This window comes from Lepus europaeus, chromosome 3 (assembly GCF_033115175.1).
Source record: "Lepus europaeus isolate LE1 chromosome 3, mLepTim1.pri, whole genome shotgun sequence".
In the NCBI taxonomy this organism is placed as follows: Eukaryota; Metazoa; Chordata; class Mammalia; order Lagomorpha; family Leporidae; genus Lepus; species Lepus europaeus.
This window is the reverse complement of record NC_084829.1, coordinates 159,756,563-159,780,119: the sequence shown is the minus strand read 5'-3', so window position 1 is coordinate 159,780,119 and position 23,557 is coordinate 159,756,563. Positions and strand designations below refer to the sequence as shown.

The following is a 23,557-nucleotide window of genomic DNA, read 5'->3' as shown; positions in this document are numbered from 1 at the left end:
ACTAGGCCTGTTCACCAATGTGACCCAGAAGTCACGGCTCCTAGTTCAGGACTGGGTTTTAGCTACAGAATCTGGAAATCATTTTGACACAGCAGTGCCCCAACTTCTGTTGAAAGGAAGGGAGGCAGGACCTGCGTCATACTGGAGTTGGGATTCAGCATGCAATTCCGCGTCCCCAGGATGCTGCAACGTTACCCCACGGGCAGTCACTTCTCTTCCACAGTGGGTCTCTGGGGCAGGGATAGGGAGGCTGAGCTACTTCCTGTTCTTGCCCTGCTACTGAGAAAAGAACGCTGAAAACTCGAATTAAAAACAGGACGCATCCTTTCCAAAACAACTCTGTACAATTAAAGGGATTTGCAAAGTCTTACTCAGGCTTTAAAAATGCATCACTCCCCGAGACCCCGACTCACCCTGAATGGCCTCAAAGCTGACAAGGGGCTGCTCCGACTCGGGCCCTCACAGACCCACAGGCATCCTGCGTGGCTTCCGTTGGGCGTCTGTGATCAGCTTTCCCTTGCTACCTGGTTTAAGGGATGAAGCTATAATGAATGTTAACTTTCATAACAAAATGAGGTATATTTCGATTCTTTTAGACCATTCCAATCAGTTGGCATCTATCATTGCTGCTACTACCTAAAGCATACAACGGAGTTCTGTGATTATTTTAAACTTTATAATTTAATTTACATTTTAATGTAAGCTTGATTTTAATAAATTAAGCAGTATTTAATAATATTAATATCACTAATTCCTTATTAAATTAATAAACTTTTTAATTTAATTTTCATTTGTAATTGTGCCAGAGTGGACAGAGGTTTGGGTTCTTCTGTTTCCTGAAGCCCGAGGGGTCTCATGTCTGCAGGGTGGTCCTGTGAATGCCGACAGGCACGGTGCTCACGGTGAGCACGCCAGCCCCACTGTGGCCGCGGGGAACGCCAGGGGAGAGAAGGTGCTCACCCCAGCCCCACTGTGGCCGCAGGGAACGCCAGGGGAGAGAAGGTGCTCACCCCAGCCCCACTGTGGCCGCGGGGAACGCCAGGGGAGAGAAGGTGCTCACGGTGAGCACGCCAGCCCCACTGTGGCCGCAGGGAACGCCAGGGGAGAGAAGGTGCTCACGGTGAGCACGCCAGCCCCACTGTGGCCGCAGGGAACGCCAGGGGAGAGAAGGTGCTCACCCCAGCCCCACTGTGGCCGCGGGGAACGCCAGGGGAGAGAAGGTGCTCACGGTGCTCACCTCAGCCCCACTGTGGCCGCGGGGAACGCCAGGGGAGAGAAGGTGCTCACGGTGAGCACGCCAGCCCCACTGTGGCCGCGGGGAACGCCAGGGGAGAGAAGGTGCTCACGGTGCTCACCCCAGCCCCACTGTGGCCGCGGGGAACGCCAGGGGAGAGAAGGTGCTCACGGTGCTCACCCCAGCCCCACTGTGGCCGCGGGGAACGCCAGGGGAGAGAAGGTGCTCACGGTGCTCACCCCAGCCCCACTGTGGCCGCGGGGAACGCCAGGGGAGAGAAGGTGCTCACGGTGAGCACGCCAGCCCCACTGTGGCCGCGGGGAACGCCAGGGGAGAGAAGGTGCTCACGGTGAGCACGCCAGCCCCACTGTGGCCGCGGGGAACGCCAGGGGAGAGAAGGTGCTCACGGTGCTCACCCCAGCCCCACTGTGGCTGCGGGGAACGCCAGGGGAGAGAAGGTGCTCACGGTGAGCACGCCAGCCCCACTGTGGCCGCGGGGAACGCCAGGGGAGAGAAGGTGCTCACGGTGAGCACGCCAGCCCCACTGTGGCCGCAGGGAACGCCAGGGGAGAGAAGGTGCTCACGGAGCACTCATCAGCAGTCGTAACTCACAGTTACAGCAGCACCCAAAGTTCGGCTGCTAAAAACCTGGCTCTCCGTAGTTTCCTACAAAGTCACAAAAAAGGTGTCGCAAAATATAAATATGTACGTATGTACATATTTATATTTATATATACATATGTAAATAAATATAGACACACATATATTTATATATATATTTAGCACCTCTGAATCTTCAGGTGGTATTCAGATGCAGTCTTAATCAAGTTTCTAAAAGAAACAAGAAAAAACAAAAACCCAGACTCACAGTCAGACAGCATAAAGGTGGCCACGGACCTCTCAGAACAGGCGGCACGGTGACAAGGAGTTCAGCGCCTCGAGACACAGCTGGAAGGTAGCCCAGGGACTCGGGAGGCCACTGGTGGTTCTTCTCAAATGATTTAAGACCCACCTCTGAAATCTGTACACAAGTCATTGCTTTTTTTGGTCTGCAAAATTTTAATAAGCAATAGCTGGACAACTCTTACAACTTCAAATCATTAAGAAAAAAATAAGGAGATTAATCCATCTCAATAATAAAGACAAAGTCATTTGGACAAACCACATCATTTTGAATGCAAACCAGTAACGCCTTCTAGAGTATCTCCTGGACAGTCTAATACATAAAATACATAAGAGAGGCAAATAAGGGAGAGCTCATTAAAATGCAACCGGGAATCTCAACAGAACTTGCTTAGAAAGGAAAACAAAGCAGGATGCTGAATTAAAAAAACAAACAAACAAACCAACAAAAAAAAACGAATAAGTCAACATTGCAGGAATGGAGGTGCACAGCGGTGCACGCCATCCCCGAGGTCTGGACAACATGCTGGTGGTCGTGTTTGCTCTGGAACCTGTGCACCTGCATCACGCACTTACGGTTAAAAAAAAAAAGCCAGTAGTAGTAAACTCAGGAATTATGTCCAAATTTACAGTACCAAAATAATGCATTTATAAACAAATGCAAAAGCAATACCCCTTTGGTAAATAACACAGTGCCTTTTTTTTTCAATCGCATAATCCATGCTTTTCTACAACACGAAAAAATATTTTTATCTACAATAAGCAACAAGAATCCTACCCCTCCCCTTGAAAAGAACTTGTAAACAGAAAATATAGGTACAAGTAAAGTTACAGGAAAATTGCACAAAGCCAAAGAAATGAAAACAAAGTAAGCCACAGCCTTTCAGTTTTACCAGCCGGAGAAGGAAGTACACAGATGGAGAAGAGTTTGGAGTTGTGTGCCATGACTTGAACACATGTCGTCTCAACTAACCGTTCACAACCATCGACTCGGCCAGATGACAGGTGTCCACACAAGGACAGGAAGGGCTCTTCCACAGCGGCTGGGTGAGTTCCCCACGCCAGCCCCCACAGGCATGCCCTTCTTCCCTGGGAACCCACCTGCAAGGCTTTGGGGCTGTTCTCACGGGTGCCTGGAGCAGGCACATGCACTGGAGAGGCTCCATCCTGCCCAGACTCGGTGCTTCTGCGTCACTTCAGGAGAACGAGCACCAGTGCAGATGCATTCTGGGGGCAAGCTTTCTAAAGATACTATTTTAAATGCACTGGAGTATATGCAGGAGATGGCCAGTTAACACAGGGAAAGAAATGTTTCCCTACAAAAAGGCAAACTAAGAGCTCTCAGGCTGGGAGGGAGCTTAAAAGACAGTAGGATCAAGGCCTGGCCAGCAGGGGACTTGCCCAGGTCACCCTCCGACTGCAGCATTGGAACAGGCTCGGCCCTGGGTTCCCCCGAGCCTGCGCTGTGATTCCAAGGTGCCCCTGCAGGTCACCTGACAGGGAGCCACAGCCGAGGATGAGAAACGCCCCCCCACCCCCTGTGGGGGCCTTGGTTGACGGAGCCATCAGAGCACCGAGTCCCCTCCTGCCTCGGCCCCAGTTTTTGTCGGAAGATATACTCGGTGGGTACAGTGTACACAGACCTGTGCCTTCCGTCTGATGAGGTCAGAGCTAACACAAATTTAAAATGGGGTTTTGCGCTTGGAAAACACTGCTTCCCTCAAAACACCATGGATTCGTTACGCACTGGCTTTTGACTGGACTAGTGTTTTCAGATTCAGAAATTCCATGAGGTATCTTGAGATTCCTAAGTTGCCACTACTAGACCTAAGGACCTAGAGTTGTGCGACTGAAGCACGTTAGTGGTATTTAATCAATGGGACAGCCTGAATGAAAGCGATCTGAATGACAGACTCTGACTGGCGGCTCTTCAGGCCCAGGGCACAGTGCAGGTGGCAGCTGCCATGCCCAGGCAGACGCACAGTGACAGGCGCTTCCCACACAGAGAGCCTGCATCGCCGTAGGGGAAGGTGTCTTTTTGGGGAGCAAGCTAAGAATTCCGTAGGTTTACTCAGTCACTGGCTACAAACATCCGCTTTGCTTCTCCTGTGTGTTTAGAGCTTTCTTGTCAAGGATTTCTCCCTCTATTTGCATTTACTAAGAACAGCTCTAGAATGTGTCTGTACGTGTCCGTGAGAACGCACACAGCAGAAGCACGGTTTGCGACAGTCCCTTCCTTCGCTAATCTCATTCTAATAGCTCGTCCCCTTCTAAAATATCACCTTCTATTTTTAATTAAAAATAAAATTTCCAAAAGAAGAGAAAATATTACTTTTGGGTATGCTATCTCAAATAAATACTCTTTTGTATGGAATCAATATCACAAAAACACCAAAAGGAAATTATTTTTAAAGGATTAATATTTTCCCACTGAGAAAAACTTACAAATTGTCCAGCCCACAAAACCCCTTCCATCATAGCCTTTTATTTCCACAGCAAAATATACTTCTACCAAATCAGTTGTTACAGAGATACTAGTTTTCTAAATAAATAATAAAATGGGTAAAAGTCACCAATACATAGTAACAAAATAATTCCTAAGAATACTATGAAAAGCAAGATAAATAATTCTCTTGGACAAAACAACAGGGGAACGGTGTTTAAATTATCTTGGAAACAGGCTGTAACAATTATTGCACCACTAAATTAAGCACTGAGACGCCCTAGCGAGCTACAGAAACCATATAAAGAACTGGGTAGTTCTGAACAGACTAAGGAACTTTTCTGGGAAGATTCACCCACCCCAATCAGGCCGGGTACTTTAAATGAGAAACCGGACATTCAGCATTGGCAGACACCATCACCGTATGTAAAAACCTCACCAGTGTCTCTCTGGAGTTTGGAAAGAATGGCAGTGATGTCATCTCACCCTGGGAAAGGAATGGACCAGTTTCTGTTCTAGTTTTTAAACCAAAATTGGGAAATTAAAAAAAAAAAAACAACAACTTTAATCTTTAACTTGAAGATGCTCTCCTGTAGCTTCTTCCACATCTTCTGTCGGTCTGTTTTCACACAGAATCTAAAGTCAGGACCCAGTTCTTGTGCTCCCGTGCCTAACATCACAGGTATGAACAGCTGAAAAACGGACCTGGGCCCCATTACCAGGGTGCGGGATCTTGCCCAAGTGTCCGTGGGGGGAGGGGAACCTATGACAGGTGGATTATTATTATTTTGCAGCTGACAAAGAGTCAGCAACCAACTCCTTAAGTACTACAGTTTTAACGTCTTCTGAGTGGTTTATCTCCTTGGTAAGCAGTCTGTACAGTAATGAACAACTTTTCTTCTTTTTTGGCTTACAGAAGATCATAGAACTCTTGCAAAAAGCCTGACCACACCCCTATCTTTCAAGACTCCCGCCAATGCTTCAAGTTCTGTTTGGTCACACTGTTACTGTAACGGAACGCACTTCTAGACAACAGAACGTTAACGTGGCCAAGGGGTGGGGAGGAGTGGTTTCAAATCCAGCCTCGTCCACACTTTCACAGGGAGTGGGGACTGACGGGCAGGTCGTGTTGACAGCAACATGCTCCAGATGAGAACGAACGAGGGGAAGAGAGGGCAGAGCGTGCTCCTCAAGGAGGGATTCTAGCGACTCAGCACCACGCTACCTGAGAAGCTGGAAGTCCCTTCCCTTCGGTGGCTCACCATCTCCCAAGGCAGCCGGACCTGCGGGCCCTACGCACTGTCCCCAGGACGAAACACAGAGTCATGCCGTGGACTCGCCAGGCGTGCAAGAACACTGTGGGCCTGTGTGTGTGGCTCCCCACCCCAACGTGTGTACACAGAGCACTGTGGGCCTGTGTGTGGCTCCCCTCCACCACGCACGCACAGAGCATTGCAGGCCTGTGTGTGCCTCCCTACCCCTATGTGTGCGCACAGAGCACTGCAGGCCTGTGTGTGTCTCCCTGCTGCTGCGTGTGGGCACAGAGCACTGTGGGCCTGTGTGTGGCTCCCCTCCACCACGCACGCACAGAGCACTGCAGGCCTGTGTGTGCCTCCCTACACCCATGTGTGTGCACAGAGCACTGTGGGCCTGTGTGGGCTCCCCGCCCCCACATGAGTGCACAGAACACTGTGGGCCTGTGTGTGCCTCCCTGCTCCCACGTGTGTGCAGAGAGCACTGTGGGCCTGTGTGTGCCTCCCCGCTCCCACGTGTGTGCACAGAGCACTGTGGGCCTGTGTGTGCCTCCCCGCCCCCACGTGTGTGCACAGAGCACTGTGGGCCTGTGTGGGCTCCCCGCCCCCACGTGTGTGCACAGAGCACTGTGGGCCTGTGTGTGGCTCCCCGCCCCCACATGAGTGCACAGAGCACTGTGGGCCTGTGTGTGGCTCCCCTCCACCACGCACGCACAGAGCACTGCAGGCCTGTGTGTGCCTCCCTACACCCATGTGTGTGCACAGAGCACTGTGGGCCTGTGTGGGCTCCCCGCCCCCACATGAGTACACAGAACACTGTGGGCCTGTGTGTGCCTCCTTGCTCCCGCGTGTGTGCGCAGAGCACTGTGGGCCTGGTGCACGTGCCTCCTCCCCGGCAGCCACTCCCTAACATCACTGACAATCAAGAGCACATTTACGCTTGGTTAGAGCACCCCAGAAAGAGCCTACTTTTATTTGCGAAATACACCGCAGTTGGCCAGGTCTCCTCCACTTATCAAGTCACCTTTTGGGGAGAAACATAGTAGGTGTGAATTAAATGCCCCGCCCCTAAAGGCTCTCTAGCTTCAGGATTTTGGGCTGTGTTTTTTTTAGATTTTTGCTCGCACACTAGTGGTGATGCTGAGGACATCATGGAGCGTGAGCACGAACGCACACTCCTCGTGCCAGAACAGCAGACTAGAAGGCAGTCCGTCTACACCCCAGGGCCCGTCCTGGCTGCTGGCGGGAACGAAGCCGGCAGAAGGCCGCCAGCCACGCACGCCTCCTCCAAGAACACCGGGTACCTTGCACCCTGGGCTTCCCCACGCCACTCTCCTGAACAAAAAGAAAGGAAGATAATAAAGGAGAATCAAAGCCAAAGAAACGACGACCGCGGGGCAGGCCCTCTCGGGCGGAGAGGCGTTTCCAGTTGCGCCGTGGTCTTCCGGTGCCCCTGAGCACCTGGCCGCTGTAGGCTCCTCTTCAAGGGCCCCCGTGCGCCTCTCTCTGCCCCACGCCAGTCTCCTCACTTGAGCCGCTGAGTCACGTTGGCCAGGGCCACAGCGAAGGCCTGCACGGCCGAGAAGGGGTACTGGAAGTCCAGGATGTAGGCGTTGCCATCAATCCGGCCGAACTGCATCACCTGGGGTGGGGGGCAAAGACATCAGCAGAGAGCGGGGTGGGAAAGAGCTGAGCGGCTCCTGGCGGCAGCACACAGCACAGCTCAGGGACACCTGTGCCCGGCAAAGGGACGCTGACCCTGATGGGGTCTAGAGCTCGCTACTTCTGCAGGAAGGGGACACAGGGAGACAGTGAGCAAAACTCCAACATCACAGGGAAACAGAGCGGAGAAAGGACCCCCAGGAAGTCGAACATCACTGCCTCCCATGGGGGACTCCCTGGCGCCTCCACTCCAGCATGCTCCCCTCCTGCCCTCAACTCTTCCTGAGGCCATGTGGCATTAGGTGAGGTCATACCCGGGATGAGCACGCATTGCCTGTGGTCTTTCTCTCCTCTTTGGAAGCTCTGTGAAGGTGAGGACGTCCTCCACTGCTCTTCGCACTTGGAGCAGGGGGCAAACCCTCTGCCAAGGGCGAACCACAGACGTTTCGGGCTATGGAGGGCAGCCCTCAACTCTGCGCTGGCAGGAGAAAGCAGCTGCAGGTGAGACGGCAGCACATGGTGTGCCTGCGTCTCAGTAAAACTTGCTACAGAGCAGCAGGCAGGAGCTGACCCTGGCTTAGAGAACTACGTGGCACACAGCAGGTACTCGGTAAGTACTTGTTGAGTGAATCAATGGGAACACAAACTGAGGTATGAGAGGTAAAGGAAATCCCAGCTGGCGAGGGAGGGAGGATGGGAGCACAGCCCCCCAGTCTGGAGAGCTGTCAGCCCGCCCATGTCAGCTGCACCAGGAGGAGGGGCACCTTCCCAGGGAAGAGACAGGTGAGACAGCACACGCCATGTCAGGGGAAAACTGGACTGACCAAGCCCTAAGCAAGACGGCTCTGCCGTCAACACTGCTCTTTGGTTCAGCAAGGCAGCCAGTGGCTACTACTTCGGCTGGGAAAGGGGGGGAGGGAAAGTTCACATGTGCATGGTGGGGGGGACAGGGACAAAGAAACCCTTACGTTCCTTGGGGAGGAGTCAACATGCAATGCCAAAAAATGGCAAAAATCAATAAATACAAGCAGAAACATGCCCTTAACAAGATGATGGCGAGCACCAGGAAAACCCACCGCGTCGGGAGCACCTGCCGTGGTTCCTTGTGAGGGACAGACGCAGTCGCTACCCCAGTGGGCCCACTTCCTGCACAGAGGCCACGGCGCTTCCTTACCTGCCGCCCCTCCAACTCAATCTGGAAGTTCTTTGCCGACTCCTGGGTCACCCGCCCTCCGAAGTCCAGCTGGTAGACCTGGGTGGCCTCGTTCCACAGAGGCTGCTTGTTGGCCATGACGTAGACAAAGCCCTGGCTGCCCAGCCGCCCGTCCTCCTTCTCGCTGGCCTTGCGGCACTTGAACTCCTCCAGCTCGCTGGCCGTGCGCAGGCTCCGCTTGCTCTTCCAGCCCTTCTTGCCGCCCTGGCCCTGGTTCATGAGCTCGTCCCCGCTGATGAAGAGCTCGGGCTCGCTCTCCGAGCTGTCCTGGAACTCGTTCGTCTTATTCAACTTCTTGGACTTCAGCTGGTCCTTCTGACTCTTGACTTTCTTCTTCTCTCCGCCCAGGCGGGGGCTGGAGAGGAGAGAGTTGAAGTCGCTCAGAGCCCTCTCCTTCTTCACTCTGCCCTCCGTGACGGCCTGAACGCTTCCTTCCTCTGCTCGGCTGTCCAGGCGCTTCCGGTTCTTCTTCCCGAACTTCTCTGTCCGCTGGGGGACCGGGCTTTCAGTCAGGGAGAGAACTTCTTGGAAGTTGTCTGCAGTCTCTACCATCACCTCGGTGCCCATGTGGCTTTGGAGGTCGGTGGGCGGCGGGGACACGAGGGGCTTCTCCACCACGAGGTGGGGCTTGGGGGGAAGAGCACCCTGGGGGGTCTGCATGGGGGGGCAGGTGCCGTAGGAGCTCCAGGGGTGCAAGGCGATAGCTGGCAGCTGTAAACCAGAGCACGTGCTGCTTCCTGGGTACGTGGGGGGCAAGGTGCAGTAGGAGAGGCCGGGCGGGTGTGCGGGCTCGGGAACAGCAGCGGACTCCGGCTGTGCAAACTGGGCAGGCGACAGGACGTCTTTGGGGGAGCAGGGAGGCGGCACTCCGGGCAGAGGGGGACTGCTGTAGCTTCCTGCATACGGCACTCCCATCCCATAGCCTGTCTGGAAAGTGGCAGTAGGGCTGGCGGGAGACTTGGGGGAGATGAAGGGCACTCGGGCTACGTCCAGGTGCTGGCCCTGACCTAGCATCGGAGGGGGCAGTTTTAAGGGGTTGGGCCCTGCAGTCTGTGCTGTCCTTTCCTGAGGAACCCACACGTCCTCGCCCAGCACAGGGCCCCACTGGTAGGGGGGTGGCCGTTTCGCGGCGACCGCAGCTTCGGGCAGCGGGGGGTGCCTCGAGGGCTTCTCGAGCTGACAGTGCTGGGGCAGGGCCTCGTCCTCCGTGAAAGCCGAGTTCACGTAGTCGGTGCGGTCGCGGTCGCGGCCACTGCCGGGCGGGCTCAGCAGACTGTAGGAGGACTGGGAGGCCAGTGGGGAGGCGCTCACAGCATGGGCCAGGATGGCGCCTGGCTGAGAGCTGGGCCCCGCGCCACTGCACTGGCTGCAGGTGTACAGGCCAGGCGGGGGCCGTGTGGGGAGCTGGGCTGCTGTCCCAGCAGGGCCGCCCTTGGGCTTGGCCGGTGGCGGCTGCAGGGGAGCTCGAGGGCTGTCGGCCAACTGGGCCATCTTGAGTGTGGCCTCGCGGTTGTTCCTCCGCAGGGTGGCATGGATGAGGCTGCTGTCCAGTCTCTGGGCAGCGCTCCGCCCCTGGGCCAGCTGGCTGGCAATTTCAGGATATGGAGGTGGGTCCCCCGTGGGGATAGAGTAGCGAGGGATGGTCAGGCGGTTCAGGGTGGCACTGGTGCACGGTTGGGGGACCTTCTTCTCAGTGGCCGTGAGCCTCAATGTGGCTGAGCTGCCTGGGCCAGGGAGCGTGTAGGTGTTCTGGGAGCAGAGCACCCGTGTGCGAGGCCGACACACCTCCTCCACGTTGCCGCTGCTGTCGAAGGTGGTGATCCTCTCGTAGCCCAGTGGGGTCTGGTAGTGTGCGGACGTGGGGTACAGGGAGAAGTCGCCCTTCTTCAAGCACATGTCCACCGGAGGCTGTGGTGGCGGCAGAGGCGGCGGGGGTGCCGCCGTGGTTGGAGCAGCAGGGATGGTTCCTGGGTAGGGGGGTGGAGGGTTCATCTTTGCCACCTGGACCTCCTGGGGGGCACTGAAGACCACTGCATCCCCCTCAGCTGCCAGCGGAGGCACTGGCCGCAGGGCCTTGGCTGGCTTCTGCAGGTGCTCCTGGTCTCGCCCTCCGTGGTCCACCATAGACAACTGCATGGCCCCCGGCGGTGGTGGCGGCAGGGACAACTGAGGGGGGTTCTGAAGGATACGGCCCATTTCCACACCTCCAAAAATCACCTGTCCAGGGTTGGAGTACCGGTTGGAGACTGGATACTGGCTGACACTGTCACCTGCATGCTCTGCTGCTCCCACAGCCGTTGTCTGATTGGTCAGGACATCCAGCTGCACATTCTGATTGGCCAGTAGGGACTGCACCAGCCCTATGCTCTGGGTGGGGGACATAGCTTGAGCTGAACTGTGGATCGGTGCTATAGGGATGTTCACGGTACAAGGTGGGTTGTTCTCGGGGACACCAGAAGCTCCCGTCACTGCAAGGAGATTACACAAAGGAACTGCTTGTAAAACACCACCACGAACCTGGGTCAGGCTAAGCAACACGCCTGGACTCACCCAGTCCTTTTGTGCACACAATGTAATTCAGATGTGTCTGCTTGGGGAAAGCTTCACATCTTTTATTTCAGGAAGCACACACAGGCATCTGGGGGTTTCTCCTGGGCAGTCTGCCCAGCCCATGAACTAAGGGCACCAGCAGGACTTCTCAGCAAACCCACATTCGAGTTTGAACCTTCTGAAACTGGTACCGTCGCAAATCTGTCCCAGCATAAATCAGTGTCAAGTTCTTTTACTGATGACCCCCGTAAAATGCCCACATAAGGCGACGGTGGTTCAGAAGACGCAACTCCACCAAGGACTCACAATGCCGGTGCATCCAAGTAGGGTTATCCCTACTTTATTGAGGGGAGGTGTCATGCAACTGATGTGTACCTAAATGCTTACATTTGCAAATCAAACTTATGAAAACAGAACCATGTAAACTGTCATAGCAAACTAGCATGTTTTGCAAATGTGTATATCAGCTAAAGGATCATTTTTTAGCTTACCTGCTTTTCAGTATTTCAAGCAGAGCTACCATGAGCAACGGCAGACTTGCGGAACGCCAGAGAGCGTGCACGTGAGCGACGCCCTGTGGACAGGTTCTCAGAGCCACTGCATGTGCGGCCCTGTGTAAAGCACCCGCCGAGTCAGTCTGTGGCTTTTCCTCAAACTGCCACCGAGACATAAGTCTGAAGTCTGGTGCTTAGCCGTGTGGCAACGAGCACATACACAGGGCAGAACGGGACTGGACAGACTGGTGGCCACGGTCCCCTGACTGCGACCGGACAGGCTGGTTGACCAGGTTTCCTGACTTCTCCAGAAGAACCATGAAATGTAACCAGCTAGCTTACCAAAAGCCAAGGCCACACGTGGTATCTGAAACCAGCTCTTTCCTTTCCTGGGGGCCTTTTGCAACACCTAATTCTCCTCTGGCTGCACAGATCCAGGTCCTGTGCCAAGTTTCCTGCCAGCCCTGTTCAGAACCCTTCCAGAAGCTCTCTCATCTGCAGGGAGCACAGAGAAGGGTCACCTGCTTGAGTCATTTGTCACTAATGGGAGCTCGGAGATGACGCACTCCCTGCTCTCGCTGGGAACCAGCCAGCCACAGGGGCTGCACGCTGCACCCTGGGAGAGCAGAAGGTGTACAAGGCACCTCGTGTGAGCTTCTGCACCAGCAGGGAGTGTGCGGACGGCCTCGCCAGCTGCAGCTGCTCATGCTGGCAGCACAGTATCACACTGGGGTTTAAGACACGGAACCCAGGCTGGGCCTCTCTGCACTGAGACCCACACTGCAGGGCGTAGGCTCTGTGTCCTGCAAATGGGCAGGATGGAAAGGACAAAGGCTGTCTGGTCACTGTGGCTGGGTTCTAGTTCTGACTTTATTGGGTCCGGCTAACTGCTCTGTGTGGAGGCACGCAGCTTAGAAGGTTCCTGTGAGGTAAGGAGGTGGGAGCCAGGCTCTGTGACCACGAGCCATCACTGCCACCGCAGCCTACCCCTGCTCTGTGCCCCTCCCCTCCCCAGACCAGTGCCAGTCTGTGACTGTGGGCACACAGCCACCTCGTCTACCAGCCTTCACAGGGCAGGCAATCCTCAGTGCCTTCCTGCTCTGTTCCCTGCCACGGGCTGCTAGGAAAGGGACGCACGTGAACACACCTGGCAAGTCATCTTCATCTTCACTGAAAACATTTGGGTTGAAGACAGGTAAATTAATATAGTCCATGGAAATCTTCCGGACTTCTGGGAGATAAATGGTCATCTGCCGTGGCTGGAGATGCAGCAGGCTGGTTTTATAGATTACTGGCGGGGAGGAAGAAGGGCACGGTTAGTAGAGACACGCTGGGGGAGTCGTAGCAGAGAAATCGAGGGCTCTGGAGGACACAGTGGCTCAGGCAGGGCCAAGCATCCGAGAGGAGTCCCTCGCCTCTCCCAGGCACACAGCGCGGCCACACCAGCCACAGTTTTAATTCAGTCACAGCAGATGCTTGGTTTAGCTCAGCATGTGTGCCAACGGCGTGTCAATAGAACTATAAATTGTGAATGTCAGAAATAAATCTTAGACTTAAGTTCTTTTCTGGAGTGGGCTGTGGTACGAAAAAATCCATTTCTCAAACCCCTTCTGCCATCAGAAGGACAGCCCAGTGAAGACTAACGCCGGTGCCAAGCAGTCCAGGGGCTGTCCAAGAGGCCCCGCAGGCCGCTCTCCCCTGCCTGACATGGCGACTTTGGGGACTCCATGTGGTTTAACCTTCAGATTACATTTGATTCACCGGGACATTCAAGAGAAGGCCTAGATGGCAACTGAAGTATTTACTGGGAACGAAATAAATGCACAAGTAAAGAAACCTGCATTCAGGTTTCACAGTAGGTCAAGATGTGGGTGAAACTGTCCACTCTTTCACAGCACTCCTTGCTCTGGGATGGGCAGACACAGGGCTTCCTGTCTGTTAGAAGCAGCCCCGATCTGCGCCCGAGCTGCTCGCAGCACAGCAGGCCGCCTGTGCCGAAGCTGTGGTACAAGGCTGTCACCTGGACTGGGGCAGGCTGAGATGACTTTTCCTACCCACACCCACGTGCTCATCTTTTTTTTTTTTTTTTTCCGCACACAGAATGAAAACAATAGTTTTGGCAAAAAAATTCTGTATGGTTCCGTATGATTTAAGGTTTAATGCATTAAAGTGTTAGTCTTTGTTGTTCATACTGACAACAATAAAATAAAAATTTTCAGGAGATATTAGAAAAATACCAATTGCTTCCAGGGGAAGGAAAACTAGGTGAGTAGGGGTGAGAATCAAGAGTGTGTGTGTGTGTGTGTATGTTTTTCCTACTGTATATTCCTTTAAATATTTTGAGCTTTTATATATTTCTAAGAAATGCTAAGAATTGAAATAATAAATTTAATGGGTCAGATAGTTTTAATTGAAGGAAAATAGATTACCCAATATGGCTAATACCACTTTTTATAATTTTTAGAAAAAGATTTATTCTATTATTTATTTGAAAAGCAGATTGATAGAGAAAGAGAGACAGAGGTAGAGAGGTAGAGGTAGAGAGAGAGAGAGAGAAATCTTCCATCAACTGGTTCACTCCCCAAATGGCCACAATGGTGGGGGCTGGGCCAGGTCGAAGAACTCCATCTGGGTCTCCCACATAGTTGGCAAGGGATCCTTTACTTGGGCCAGCCTCTGCTGTCTTTCCAGGCACATCACCAGGGAGCCAGATCAGAAGCAGAGCAGCCAGGACTTGAACAGGTGTGACAGTGTTGCAAATAGCAGTTTAACACACTGCAGCACAATGCCCACCTTACCATATCCTGTTTAAGTCCACTAATGTTACATACTGTCCTTGGAAAGATTAGTTAATGGGATACCCTATGCAGTATACCTTCTAGAATTCAACAGTTGCTTTCTTTCCTCTAGTAGATTCAAGTTACAACTGACGATTGTAACTACATGAACAAAAAGCTCTTTTTATTTTTTATTTTTTTATTTGACAGAGGTATATAGACAGTGAGAGAGACAGAGAGAAAGGTCTTCCCTCCATTGGTTCACTCCCCTAATGGCCGCTACGGCTGGCACCGCGCTGATCCGAAGCCAGGAGCCAGGTGCTTCTTCTTGGTCTCCCATGTGGGTGCATGAGCCCAAGCACCTGGGCCATCCTCCACTGCCTCCCGGGCCACAGCAGAGAGCTGGACTGGAAGAGGAGCAACCAGGACTAGAACCTGGCGCTCATATGGGATGCCAGCGCCGCAGGCGGAGGATTAACCAACATCTGATAACTAAAGAACTGCTGTATGAAACAACTCTTACAAAAGGAAGCCATTTTGCAAAAGCTGTTCCCAGCAGGCCCCACAGAGCACGCCTGAGACGGAGGCCACAGGCCAACCCGGCTGAGCGGGCCCTGCAGGGGTGCGGATGAGGGGACGCGGTGAGGCATCTGGCGGGGGGCGGGGGGGGGGGGGGCAGCGCAGCTCCTCAACCCAGCGGGAGGAAGCTGCTTTGAGAAAGATCTCTGCCTCCATTTCTTCACTCCCCCGAGGTGCCCACGTCCTCATTCCCACTTATCTGGGGGAGGGCAGAGGAGAGCCAATTACAGGTTCTGGCCCAGCCTTGCCGTCCCTAGGATGTTTCTGTTGTCTCAAACTTGTCACTGGCAGGAAATTGATCAGGTATTAAGAAATGACGTTTATCAATATTTACCACCAAGGAAGGTACTAACAATCGGCCAACTTTTTACAGTCTCCAATGCCTCTTCCTCTGGCACTTTCTTCGCAACAGCCTTCTCTTGTCTCAAGAACCTAACCCAGAACCCAAATCCACCCACAGTTCAAGGTCTAGAAGTTGAAATACCTACAAACCTAAGAGAACTCTGACAGACGTTGAGCTGTTTTGGTCATTTCTATATTTCTATTATTTTTATAAGTCAGGGCTCATGGCAAAAAAAAATCACTTTCAGTGGTAATACTAAGATCACAGTGGCTGGAGTCCAAGTTTGAGTGTCAAACCCACACTATTCTTTTGCTATCTTAAGTGCTCCCTTTCTACCCTAGTCATCAAAGTTGAGATTGGGTTTTTAAGTATGAGTTCCAAGTGGGATACTGAGAGAACAAGATGTGGTTTTTACCTGCACCGAGGTTGGTTGGCAGGAAAGCAGCCAAGCCCACAATCTTAAATTTGGTTCCCCAGATATTGGACGTGACCTGAGCAAGGTAGTTGTGCTGTGGGCGAAAAAGAAAAAGGAAGAATCACAATGTACTTGATATCTTACTGGTTACTTAGAAAGAATGCTACCACTCACGGCCTACAGAGCCACACGCGGGCACTGCCACAGGTGTCTGTTCCCTACCACCTACCACTTTTAGACCGGACGTTCACTGCACACCCATTTCTCACTGGTGGGGCCCGGCTGTCCTGACATGTCCATGTGTGTGGTTAAAAGGCACTGATGTGACAAGGCACGTGTCGCTTCACTCTCCTCTCACCGCCACGGCACTGTGCTAGAGGGGCATCCAACCAAATCATTTCTATCCTCAGTGTTTCTCCTGGAAACAGCAGTCACAGTCACATTATTACGTCCTGAAATAACCCAATGACCTATTTTCTCATTCTACTCAATTAACAGTTTAAAAAGTGACTGCTGTGCCCAAGACCCTGATGGAACAGACACGGCTTGCAATGGCTTAATACACAGAGCCACAGGCCAACAGCAGAAGTGAGCGGCACACCAGGTGCATGGGCACACTGGGGCTGAGCCGTGCAGGAAGCCTTCATGATGAAGCTGGCAGTGGAGAGGGTCTGGCAGCACAGGAACAAGGATGGAGGGAGGAGAGGTGACCCAGGAAGAACAAAGGCTCAAGGCAAGGAGAAGCAGGAGTGGCTGTAGCACCTGCAGGGAGAGGAGGTGTCAAGGGAGTCAGGCCGGCCCGGCGGCATAGCCAGGAGTTCTCTCCCAGATCACTGGAGGGTCTGAACCTAGAGGGCACCGTGGAAACGTGGGCACATCTGTCAGGGCTGGGCTCCAGGAGGATTCCTGTGGTGGGGAGCAGGCCTGGGGGCCTGAGTGCAGGTGGTGGCTGGAGCGGGTGGACAGGGTGGGAAGGAAGGTGGCATGTTCAGGATGGTTCTGAGGGTGGAGCCCGCGCTGTTGGACGCGTGCTACTACCTGAGTGATGTCTTCAAAAGGAAACTCTCTCCGCGTCAGGCTGGGTGAGCCGATGGAAGGCTTGCGCATGGGCAGCCGCGGAGACCGTGAGATCTCCTGAGCCGCCCGGGGCAGCTTGGGAGACTTCCGGGCCTCAATGCTGATCCTGCAGAGACAAGGTCCCCAGGGTTAGGCACCCACAGCAGGAGACGTGACGGCAGCCCAGACCCCCACAGCTCTCCTCCTCCTATCTGTGAGCACGGGGTTCCAGGTGGCCAGAGTCCTAACTTCACAAAGCTTTCTTCCCCCTGCTTTGTTTTATGAGCACAAGGAAAGAATAAATGCAACTGAGTTATATATGTAGTATTTGAAAATGCACTGAGATTAGATCGAGTGATTCATCTGTAAGGAACCTCAGAGAAGTAACTGCCTTCCACTTTCTACTGACGTGCAGCAGGTCTGGGAATAGCCGTACCTCGGCCACGGGCTCGCAAAGCCAGTCCTGGGGGAATGGCAGGTGGGAAGAGTCACTTTTCACCCTGAGACCACAGTGATTTTTAACTCTTTCTATGACATTGTGGATTTCAACAGATTTAGTTGGCATTTCACCACCTACAGTATTTATATCGAATCGGTGAAGCTAAAGCTCTTCTGCTGCCCATTGATCCCGTTTTATCTCTGTTCCTCAGCTCCTTTACTTACAACATGGAGACACATGTTCAATGCTGGTCTACCCCAGAAAGAGTGAGATAACAATGACTACTGTTAAGGCTTACAACATTTTATGAGCAAGTGCATGAAGCTTCACACCACACTGTGGGCATGATGGGAACTCGGAACTCCTGAAGAACAGGAGCTTACCAAAGCAAGGAGCCAGGACCATAACCTGGCTGCTGTGTGGAGGAGGTTCCACGTGAGGAAAGAGGGAAGGGGGACCAGTCGTGGGGAGACAGCAGCCTGGAGAGGACATGTATGGGTGGAGGCCTTCTTTGTATGTGTTAACTGCCTTCTCTGCCTAAACACTGGAAAAAGACAAAACACTGGAAGTGCAAGAAAGTTCATGACTTTAAGGACAATTTTTCTTTTTTTTTTTTTTAAAAGATTTTATTTATTTGAAAGATAGAGTTATAGAGAGAGGTAGAGACAGAGAGAGAGGTCTTCCACCCAATGGTTCACTCCCCAGATGGCTGCAATGGCTGGAGCTGTGCCCATCCAAAGCCAGGAGCCAGGAGCTTCCTCTGGGTCTCCAGATCACTGGTGTAGGGGCCCAAGGACTTGGGCCCATCTTCTACTGCTTTCCCAGGCCACAGCAGAGAGCTGGATCGGAAGAGCAGCAGCCGGGACTAGAACCAGTGGTCATATGGGATGCCTGTGTTTCAGGCCAGGGCTTTAACCCATCATGCCACAGGTACAATTTTCAAAAATTTATCTGAAAGGTGGAGCCACAGATAGATAAGAAGAGACAGAGAGATAGTGAAAGAAAGAGAGTGACAGAGACAGAGAGAGAAAGAGTCCGTTGTCAGTGCGAGAGAAAGATTTTCCATTTGTTGGTTTACTCCCCAGACAGCCACAGCGGCTAGAGCTGGGCCAGGCCAAAACCAAGAGCCCAGACTCCACTGGGATCTCCATATGGACGCAGGCCATCCTCCCCTGTCCTCCCAGGTATAGCAGCAGGGAACGGGTGGAAGCAGAGCAGCCGGGACCTGACCCAGCATTCACGTGGGACACTGGAGTCACAGGCAACAGCCCAATCCACCGCACCACAGCCCTGGCCCTCTTTAAGTACAGCTTTAACAAGCTTTAAGATAAAGGTGGAAACATAAAGCAATCAGATGGCTGGAGCAACTACATGCCTTCGTAGAAAAATATGAACATCTACCCCTAATTCACTGCATATACAAAACGCATCTGATATACAGTTAACCTGAGATTTAGGTGTGATATAAAGAACATCTCACATAGACTATGTGAACACACGCCAGCAGACATAGCCAACAAATGACTCATATCTCAAATATGTAAAGAACTCTTACAATTCAGTAAGACAAAAAACAATCCAATAAAAAATGGGGGAGAGGCCTGAACAAAGAGTTCATGAGATAAGACAGCCAGATGGCCGACTAGCGTGAGAAGGTGCTACCATGAGAATCACTGGCAGTGTTAGAAGGCACCTACGATGTGATACACAGGCATCCGCTGGAGCTGCTAAGATTATTTTAAAAAATGACAACGCAGCTGTGGGTGAGGATGGAAGCAGCTGGACCTCTCAAAAATTGCTGGTGGGAATTTAAGTGGGCATAGCTACCGTGGAATACTGCTTGGTAGTTCCCAGTGAAGCCCAGCACAGACCTCACCCGGGATCTCGCTCAGCTCCCGTCATATACCCAAGGGAAATGCGTGAGCATGGCTGCTGGAGACTTCAGAAGGATGTTTCTAACAGGTTTATTCATAACAGTGCCACGCTGGAAACTATCAAATACTCTTTGATTGGGAAACAGAATAAACACATTGTAGCTATTACAATGGAATACCTGATGACAGTAAAGAAAAACAAACTATTGACACACACAGGATGTGACAAATCTCAAAATCACACTGAACAAAAACGTCGATAAAATGGGTACATACAGCTTGACTCCATTTATATGAAGTTCAAGAACAGCAGAGGCATCCTTAGTGCTAGGAGCAGAAGAGTAACCGCCTCTTGGGCGTGGGTACTGGATGGAAGGAGAACACGCCATGTTCTTTCTCCTGAACCGGCGCACAGTGGGACAACTGTTTATGATGTGAGCACGTGCGTATCTGTATGTAAATCACACCTTAATTTTGCAGGCATCAGAGGATTTTAGAGCTAGGTCACCCTAACTTGCTTGGATGAGGGGTGCTCATCTCCCTCCAAGGCCACGGAGCTACCGCTTCCTCAGAGACAGCGCCGAGAAGGAGGCTGGCACTCTCGTCTGCACCACCAGAGGCCCTTCCACCTACTCTCAGCTTTCTGCCTGTAGGAGCCTTTTTTTTTCCTTAAAGATTATGTATTTATTTATTTATTTGAGAGGTAGAGTTACAGACAGTGAGAGGAAGAGACAGAGAGAAAGGTCTTCCTTCCGTTGGTTCACTCCCCAAATGGCTGCCACGGCCGGAGCTGCGCTGATCTGAAATCAGGAGCCGGGAGCCTCCTCCCGGTCTCCCATGCGGGTGCAGGGCCCAAGCACTTGGGCCATCCTCCACTGCCTTCCCGGGCCACAGCAGAGAGCTGGCCTGGAAGAGGAGCAACCGGGACTAGAACCGGCCCCCATCTGGGATGCCGGCACTGCAGGCGGAGGATTAACCTACTGCACCGCAGCGCCGGCCCCAGGATCCTATTACCTTCTCAATTATAGCATTATAGGCATTCTCTCCAACATATAACAACCACTATAACACCTTTTTCTTCCTTTTATCACACGGGAAGGAAAAACAAGCCAGGAAGCTCTGGTATGGCCCCTGTGCCGCTCACTGCCACTGCTCTTGGGTTTAGCAGACTTCCTATTCGGTGCCTTTTTCTATCCCGAAGGAAAAAACAAACAAAAAAAAGCTGTTATTATTCCAGAAAGAATCTTCCAGAAGAAAAGGTGATAACAGAAGGGGATGTGCCTGTAACTGGCCTCTTTTATTGCTATTAAACAACAATGTTCACTTTAGTCAGAACACGTTCTACTCCTGGGTAGCATTCTAAACCAAAGATGGCTCGGGATGTCCCCCAGTGTCGGTGTCTACGGGACTCTTCTGCAGGCACAAACACATACATGTCCAGCGGCACAACAAAGGGGGACCGCCCTGAAGAAGGCTGAGCGTACCTCGGGAGTTTGGGCGACTTGCTGGCCCTGGAGATCTTGGGTGACTTCTTGGCAGCCCAGTCGTCACTCAGTTCGATGTCACTGGAGTCTGAGCAGTTGCAGCTGTCGATCACAGTGGAGACCAGGCTGTTCCCGTAGATTTCATCTGTGAAGACAACATCCGGCACCGTGAGGGAAATGACGTCCGCTAGGGCCTAACCACAGTCACTGCGGTCCACTCCAGGACAGCCTACCTCGGCAGGCCACCACTTCAGGTCTCGAGGTTGAAATGGCATGTAGCCATGTTTCTTCTTCTACATTTCTAGACTCTTGTTTTTTCTAAGCAAAAGTAGACAATTACCTCTACTGCTGTCAAAATGGGCCTGGTATTTTAATGTACAAAAGTCTAGCAGCTCCACTGCTTACAATGCTGGAAGTAGAAACCAAAGTTTGGTTGCACTGTTGTGTGACACAGTGGCCATCTATGCTCCTATGGACTTCCAGGTGGCCTCAGAACAGAGCTGCCAACTTACAGATGCTCCTGGAACCTGCCTCTGGCCTAGGAAGGCCCTAATGGTGCTAGGCCTGCTTGGACTGGAGTCCTGCCTAAGCTGGCTCATGCCCAGGTCTCTCAGAAGGTTTGTGTGTGGCATGGCAGGTGGTCTGTGGAAAAGTGCAAGGCCGGCTGAGAGGCTGGGCTATTCCACCTGCTGGGGGTGCCTGCCTGCTTGGGGCACTGGCTCAAAGACCCACACAGTGGGAGCTTTTAATGGGAACTCCGGGTACCTCTGAGGGCCTTCCATACAGACTCACTCATGACAACTTGGCAAGCTAGACCTTAGGCAGAATCACTGGCCCCAAGGCAGAAGCCAGGACAATGTGCAGACGGGCAGTCCTAGAGCTGTGAAATAGCTCTAGGACTTATGGCCTTGTAGGTTAAGCCCCTGCCTGTGACACTGGCATCTCATATGGGCTCCAGGTTAAGTCCTGACTATTCCACTTGCAATTCAGGGCCCTGCTAACGGCTTGCTAAAGCAGAAGATGGCCCAAGTACTTGGGCCCCTGTACCCACATGGGGGACCCAGATGAAGCTCCAGGCTTCGGCCTGGCTCAGTCCTGGCTGTTACAGCCATCTAGGGAGTGGATGGAAGGTCTCCTCCCCTCTGTCTCTCCTCCCTTTATGTAACTCTGCCTTTAACGTAAATAAATATTTTTTTAAAGCTGTAGACAAGGTCCCTCCTCCTCAAAACTCCTCCCTTGCTGCCCATGTCACTTGCCCGGCTTCAGTTTCTCATCCATGCGCTGCCCAAGGTCTTCTCACCACACACCCTAGGTCTGTCCTCAATGTGAGAACCCCACTCTCCAGTATTTGCCTTGCTAACTAAAACCTCATTCCCTGAAGATTGCAGGAGCCTTGACAGGTAATCAAAAAGCTGAATCATCTAGTCACAGTCAAAGAGTTCGGAGAATGAGAGTGAGTTTTCCACCCTGAGGGGCTGCTGGCATTTACAGGACGATCTGTGAATCCACAGCTCTCTCCGTTCCTGAGCATATGGGGGTGACATCTGTGAACAGGAGCCCTCCAGGGCAGAAAAGCCTGGCAGATGGCGTGGGAAGAGCCTGGTGCCCTGTTCCTGTCACCTGCATCACCCCCTTCTGTCAGCACTGATGGAATCGACTGGCATGACTCAAACATCCTGCAAGCTGCAGTGGTATGTGTCTGAGTTCAATCAAAGAAAAGACCAACTTCCCACACCCCTGAACAGTGCTCTGTATTGTTTAAGTTAAGGGTCACTGGACCAAGGTAAGCCCAGCTATGATTCAAACCTGGGTCTAAGTACACAGAAGGCCTCCATGTGTGTGTGAACTGATGGAGGAAACCCAATCATGCTCTGCCCCTCCAACCTCCAAGTTCCTCATCAATGGAAGATTTCCCAAATGCTAGGTGCCATACCATTTGCTCCTTTTCCCGAACTCACAACTACTTTGCAAACAGTAACCAAAACAGTGCTTATTCAGACAGACACAGCGAGAACTCCCATCTGTTGGTTCACTCCCTGCATGCCTGGCATTGGAGTTGGGCCAGGGCTGAAGCTGGGAACTCAACAAGGGCACCCACACGTGGGTGGCAGCAGCCCAATTACTGGAGCCATCACTACGGCCTCCTAGGGTCTGCGTTAGCAGAAAGCCGGAGGCAGGAGCCAGAGCCAGGTAATCTGATGTGGGCATCTGAACCACTTGGCTGAATGCCTACCCTACAGCACTGCTTTATTGCCTGTCTCCCCAACTAGTGGGTAAAGTCCTCAAGGAAAGGAAAATTGGCTGGCTTGATCCCTGCTGTAATCCCAGAGACTAGAACAATTTCGGGGACTCGATAATACTTCCTGAAAGCACAAATGAATTAAGCGGTGGCAGGAGGAAAAGGAAACTGCTTTCTGTTTAGCCCCCTCCCCCAACTCTGCCATCTGCCATCAACACAAGTAGAAGAAATCTCCACATTGCATCAGCCGGAGCCGGGGCAGCGACTGGGCGTACCTCATTGTTTCTAGAGAAGCTTAAGTTGGCACTGGTCATTGGGAACCAAAGCCTTAACACTGTGTCTTGGGCTTCACATTCCAATTTTGTCAGTCTTCAAGAATATGCTCATTGTATCTGGGCTGAAGGTACCTTGTTAGACAGGTATTTGGATTAGCAGTTAAGAAGCTAGTTGGGATATAGGCATCTCATATCAGAGTGCCTGGGTTTGAGTCCCAGCTCCATTTCCAGCTTCCTCATGATGCACACCCTGGGAGGTAGCAGGTGATGGCTCAAGTAGTTAGGTCCCTGTCCCCCATGTAGGAAACCTGAATTAGGTTCCTG

At 52.4% G+C, this 23,557-nt stretch overlaps 1 protein-coding gene across 1 annotated transcript in view; it reads right to left on the bottom strand.

Moving 5' to 3' along the window:
• Nucleotides 1-2,097: 2,097 nt before the first annotated feature.
• TULP4 (TUB like protein 4) overlaps nucleotides 2,098-23,557 on the bottom strand; it is a 252,394-nt gene continuing 230,934 nt past the window's right edge. Inside the window, exons 10-15 of the mRNA XM_062186989.1 lie at nucleotides 20,720-20,864; nucleotides 16,905-17,049; nucleotides 15,867-15,960; nucleotides 12,900-13,043; nucleotides 8,670-11,176; nucleotides 2,098-7,475 (exon numbers count right to left, since the gene is read on the bottom strand). Coding sequence (XP_062042973.1) covers nucleotides 7,359-7,475; nucleotides 8,670-11,176; nucleotides 12,900-13,043; nucleotides 15,867-15,960; nucleotides 16,905-17,049; nucleotides 20,720-20,864 — 3,152 coding nt within the window. The 3' untranslated portion in view covers nucleotides 2,098-7,358. The remainder of the gene's footprint in view (nucleotides 7,476-8,669; nucleotides 11,177-12,899; nucleotides 13,044-15,866; nucleotides 15,961-16,904; nucleotides 17,050-20,719; nucleotides 20,865-23,557) is intronic.